Source organism: Chaetodon trifascialis, chromosome 20, assembly GCF_039877785.1.
Source record: "Chaetodon trifascialis isolate fChaTrf1 chromosome 20, fChaTrf1.hap1, whole genome shotgun sequence".
Taxonomy (NCBI): Eukaryota; Metazoa; Chordata; class Actinopteri; order Chaetodontiformes; family Chaetodontidae; genus Chaetodon; species Chaetodon trifascialis.
The window spans coordinates 5,374,550-5,380,297 of NC_092075.1; the positions used below are offsets into that span (position 1 = coordinate 5,374,550).

General features: G+C 43.6%; 1 protein-coding gene across 1 annotated transcript; it reads right to left on the reverse strand.

Moving 5' to 3' along the window:
• Nucleotides 1-808: 808 nt before the first annotated feature.
• Nucleotides 809-4,586, reverse strand: ptger4b (prostaglandin E receptor 4 (subtype EP4) b). The gene is made up of 2 exons (XM_070989676.1): nt 3,535-4,586; nt 809-2,274 (listed from the first exon to the last, which is right to left on the reverse strand). The coding sequence occupies exons 1-2, from the start codon at nt 4,312-4,314 to the stop codon at nt 1,711-1,713; spliced, it is 1,344 nt and encodes a 447-aa protein (XP_070845777.1). The 5' UTR covers nt 4,315-4,586; the 3' UTR covers nt 809-1,710.
• Nucleotides 4,587-5,748: the final 1,162 nt, after the last annotated feature.

Below are 5,748 nucleotides of genomic sequence, written 5' to 3' on the forward strand. Positions count from 1 at the left end.
GAAACCATCTGTCTGCAGGTGAGCAGTGCCATGCCACCTCAGACTGGTTAGAAGTAGAAAGAGATGAAGGGGATATGACAGCGACATGCTAGCAAAGTAAATGTTAAAGCAGAGCAGTTACTTAAAGGTTTGAATTTCAGTCTGTCTGAGCCATCTCTGGATCGACAAGTTTTTACACAAACTGTTAAATTTCCTGCCACGTGACTCTGATAAAGACGTGACGTCGATCCATTAACCTCAAGTCATCCGAATCAAACTCGTCCTATTGAAGACTGATCAGTTTTGCTTTCAGCTTCGTAGAGGTGGTCGCAAGTAGAAGCTGAACAGGTTTTCCTGACCAGCAGAGAGGACTGCAACTGACGATGGGTTTCAATTAATTAATCATTGAGTCTGAAATTTATTTAGTCCAAAATCCCCCCCCCCCCCCCCAAAATAACTCTATTTACAATAATAAAAAAGCAGCAAATCCTCACAGTTAAGAAAAAGAAAAAGTGGATTTTTGGGCAATTATGCTGCAAAAAAATAGCTCAAATGATTCATCAGTTATCAAAATTGTTGCAGGTTCATTTTCTGTTCATCTGTTAATTGCCTAATGGACTGATGGAGCTCTAAATGTATGCCTGGCAACGTCCTTCTCTTCCTTCACAGCACACTGTACATATTTAGCAAAGCATCACTGATACAGAGATTATAATACATACATCACTGTCATATAAAACCTTGTGATCAGCTGTTTCAGTTTGCAAAGGAGTGACACAAATTCTGAATTTGTATAAATATTTATCAACTTTTATTTTGAGTTTATGAGGTTGGTACAACATTTTTGACAAGAGTCAACCTTTTGTGGTAGATTTGACACCGGCTGTTGCTGCAGTAAAAACGCAACGGTTGAAATATGAACATGATATGTATGTCAGTCTTTAGAGCAACAGTTAAATGATGTGTCACAGCAGGAAATCCACTGGAAGAAAAGGCCAAACCTTTACACTTATCGGACAGGAAGCGTAATGTCTTCACATTAAGGTGAAATAAGATGAAATTGGATTAATCCTTAAAAAGTAAAGGACTGAAAAGAGTCAGCTTGCACTTTTTTTTAGTAAGACATTACATTAGGAGGCCTCCTAACATCCTCCACTGTCTGTACTGTGGCGGCCACAGTATAGCTGCCTTTTATCAGGAAATGCCGAGGATGGTATGATTCCAGCTTTGATGTTGGAGCTGCTCTTTCAACCAATGTGGCCACACTGTTTGCAAATGTTACTATGTACCTAAAAAACAATGAACATATTCATCTTGTACCGATTTTAAATGGCTCTGAAGTATCTGGACCTTCTCACAGAGAAGACAATAACGTACAAATTCATACTTAGAATAAATTAACATCACTGAACACTGTTCACATTTTAACATCAACCCTTTACGGTCACTGTGCAGGTTGTCCAAACGCTTTCAGAAACAAACATTTTCGAACAGCCTTGCAGTGGTTTCACAATTCAAAAAGAGCTACAAAAGAGCTCCTCGACAACGTCTTGATGCTGTTTGAAATTATAGCTGAGTGATGCTCTGATAATGGCTATTTAGTTCATTGATACATCTGTCAAACATGCTTGAATTAACACAAGGTATCTGCAGATTAACAGATGGCAGTTCAGTGTCCAGATGCTTTCCCATCATCATCATCATCATCATCATCATGCCTTTGCAGAGCTCTCATATGCACTTCTCCTGTATGTTAGCAGTCTCGTCTGTGAAGGTCACATGTAGAGCTGGGTCCTTGGGGCACACTGGGAGGTCTTTCAGAGGCCTGCCTGGCGCTGTGTCCTCTAAATCAGTCTGTGAAAGCCCCCTCTGAGGCCCCTCCGCCGCTGTTAACATCTGCACCGCTGGTGGACTGGAGCTGCACTGTGCCCCTGCTTGAGATGACCTCCTGGGGTTTCCCTCGGACGGGTACAGGAAGGTCTGCGAGCTGCTCACCATCTCCTGAAGCTCACGTGACACCAGTGATGGACAATCCCGGGAGATGATGGAGGAGGAGAGGCGGCCGTCGGCACAGCGGAACTGCCCGCCGTTCCTTCGCCCCCGCCCGCCCATTTTGCAGAACAGACATTTAATTTTCTCCATCAGCTTAAGGACCACTGTCTTTCTGAGCAGGATGTAGATCCAAGGGTCTAAGATGGGGTTGACGGAGGCCATGCGGATGGCCAGCAGGTCTTTATTCAACCACGAAGGCTCTTCTCTCTGGTTTCTGTACAGCTGGTTCACAAAGATCCTCAACTGACGGCACAGGAGAGAAAACAGCAAAGTAAATAAATTTAACAAACATCCACAAGGAAGATGGAGCAACATTTCAAATGCTGAGAAAATCTGAGTTTGTTTCTTTACAAGCCTCAACTTGTCTACATTTACAAGAGCAAAACAAAAGTTTATTTTACAGATTCCTATGGTTGGTACAGAATGGTCCAATCCAAAAAGGCACTTGGCTGAATGTAACTTCTGTGCAACCACAGTAGAGTAGAGATGGCAAGAGGCCAATAAAAACAGAGTTATTTTTCTCACTATCATTCATCACAAGAGAGCCTTTGGCCATTGGGCTTCCCCAGGGTCTAATACTATCTTATCACAGACTCACAAAAGCCTTGATGTTTGACATCTCATCAATTATAGAAGTGCAGTCCTTAAAGGATGGATTCACATTTATTCTTGAAACTTAAAGCAGGTTTGTTCATGCTGATCATGAAAATATCCTTCTAGCGCGACAGATCAAAAGAGCAGTCCCTGTCCTGTGCAAAAGTCAGTTCCAAAGTTTGTCTGAACTTTATCATTTTGAATTGAATTTTGTACTAAAAAGGCAGCTTTGGAGGATACACACTTCAGTGTATTTTAACACAGACTGAATTTTGAGGGAATGCGGCAAAATCTGTTTGAGCGCCTGACTCTTGTTCTGTGAGTGATTGTTTTGATCCTCTCCCTTAATACGACCGCTGGCTTTGGCCCACACAGCCAGGAATGTGTGCCTGTCACTCTACACCGCATGAGCAAACACATGGGGAAATCTCACGGTCTCCACTGCTCCTTCGTTCAGGCTCAGGCTGAGCGCTGAAGTCTGGCGATGGAGCATCAGGACGCGCAAACTCTCAGTGACTGCAAACAACACGACGATTGACAATGAATCCTGTTTCTCATGCTGAAACTGTAAATGCTCTTCTCTGTAAACAGCTGGAATGATTGCACAGGGTGTGTGAACGATCTAATGCATCAGAAAAATGCGTCATCTAACCGCAAAGATCTAAAAGTGGAAGACAAAGTTCAGGTAGCATATTATTAGGATTAACCACCGCCTGTTTGTTTTTAGCATTGATTTCATTGGGTAAGCTTCTTATTGTTTTCCTGCTATAAAGGCGCACAATCATCTTATTTAATTTTTGATTAGGTTCCATTCAACTGGGCCGTTTTTGAACCTGTGACATTCTTTCATTAAAACAACCTTTGCGTACGTAAAAACATGTGACTGATTTCAGTCCTTCCGACACTTACCACTAAAGGTATGGAGCAGATGAGAACCACGGCGGAGGTAGCTATAAGCAGGATCACCATCTGGATCTCAGCTCCGGCTAAGCGTCCGAAACTCCGTCTGCGCCGGAGCTCCGCGATGCGCCGCTGGTCCGTGCCCAAAGAGGTCCGGCGGATGAACCGCTTGTGCATCAGGATCAGAGCCCCGCACACCATCACGTTACATATGACGGTGACCAGCACGATGACTGAATTCACACCTGCGTACATCAGGTTAAAAGTCGCGACTGATGTGTGGTTGGTCTGCCAGTCGATGAAACACCAGGTCCCCGGGTTCTGCCGCTTCACCTGGCCGAACCCCATGCCGGGCAGCGCGCAAAACCCCATGTTGGAAATGTAAATGACAAAAAGAGTCAGCGCAGCGAGCTTTTGGTTGACGTACTCGTTGTAGAAATACGCATGGTTTATCGCCAAGTATCTCTCCACTGACATCGCGAACACAATGCTGAGCTGGGCCAAGAAGAAGAAGAGCAGGATGAAGCCGGAGTACTGGCACAGCGGCTCGCCTCCCGGCCACGAGCCCTTCATGTAGGTGGCGATGGTGACCGGGCTGGCCAGCAGGGTCCCCAGGAGGTCTGTCACTGCCAGGCCGCACACAAGTGTGTAAAAAGTCGTCTCCTTTTGCTCTTTTCGTGATATTCGCAGAACTACAATGGCCACGACATTCCCCACCACCCCAAAAATGAACATTATCGCAGGGATGGTGGGCGCTTGAAATCTCTCCGTTGCTGCCGTGGAGTTCATACCTGCAGGGACTTCTTTCACTGTTTCACACTGAACAAAGATTCTCCTCTAACTTCCGAAATAGTGACACTTTCCATTAATGCGCATTCTCCAGGTGCCCACAACAAGGAGCAAATCCATTGTTTCCAAAAGTGTCTTTTACGCACGGATTTAAAACTCCATAATCCGCCAGAGTTCTTGATGAAGGATGAAGATGTTTACTCTGGTGGTGGTTTGCAAACGATGCCCTGAGACGGCGAGCTGAGCTTCACGTTGTTGTCACACTCACAACTGTCAGGGAAGTTTCTTCTTGGCTCTCTTAAGCAGCTCCTCCTCTGGATCTCATTTGGCCAGTGAGGTGCTTGAGACACTGCCGCAGAGCACCACATGTTAAACAGACACCGCAATTGTACACGAGGTTCCAGTCCTAGTTTCGGTTGTTCGTTATCGCCGCGTGAGTCCCCATAACGCATTGCGCACAGCTCTGGCGACGTGAAACTATCCGTCATCATCACCTCTCACTTGACATGAGCAAAGTCACAACCGACTACTGGTTTGAACAAGATCAATGAGGTTTTGAAGAAGTCTGCATGCAAAAACAAGTCAGAATGACCATGCAAGACATATGCAAGAGTTAAAATATGAAGCACTTAAAGTACTTTTTAGATGTGCTGTGAAATTTAGAGGTACTTGTATATTTCCATTTGATACTAAAGTACATTTTACTCTAATGCATTGATTAACAACCATAGTTACAATATACTTTACTAATTACCACATGTCTTAAATCACAATGCATTTGATGCCTGCAAAATTCACTTTATTCTAAAGTTTAAGTCTATAGTTCTGCCTTAAATGGAGTTCCAGCTCCTTATGTTTTCACAAGATAAGAGTGTCTCTGCCTGGTTTCTGAATTTTCCAGTCCAGTCTCATGTTTCTTCATTCCAGCGAAGATGCAGTGAAGGTTCTGTGGGTTCATTTGAATCAGAAACAGGCCAAAATACTCACACTTAGATGGTACTGCACTGTTAGTTCAAGTGCAACACCAGTTGTGGATACTGTATGTGTACTGCTGTTACCTAATTGCTTCTGTAAGTTTTGTTTAATTGTCCTGTATAGTTTCTTATTATATTTTGTGTTTCATATTTTTCATTATCTGTTCACTGTTTATTTGTATTTGTGCTGCTGTAACACCTGACTGTCCCCTCTGGGTGATCAATAAAGAATTATCTTATACCTGTAGTATTGTCTTGACTGACCTTGACACAAAGTAGATCAAACTAGCTCCACCTCGTCCACAGCATTAAAATGCTGCTTACACACTGATGCATCTACAATATTAGCATAGCAATATTAACAGTGTGTAGCACTTAATGAACAGACCTGCAGACCTACTTAGGAATAATATAAAACTCTCTAAAAGCAGCATTGTGACATAGAGATCAAAGCTGTATT

Coding starts and splice junctions, on each gene's coding strand:
- ptger4b (XM_070989676.1), bottom strand. CDS start 4,314: ATGAACTCCACGGCAGCAACGGAGAGATTTCAAGCGCCCACCATCCCT. Junction 2,275..3,534: donor TCTGCTCCATACCTTTAGTG/GTAAGTGTCGGA, acceptor CTGTGCCGTCAG/TTGAGGATCTTTGTGAACCA.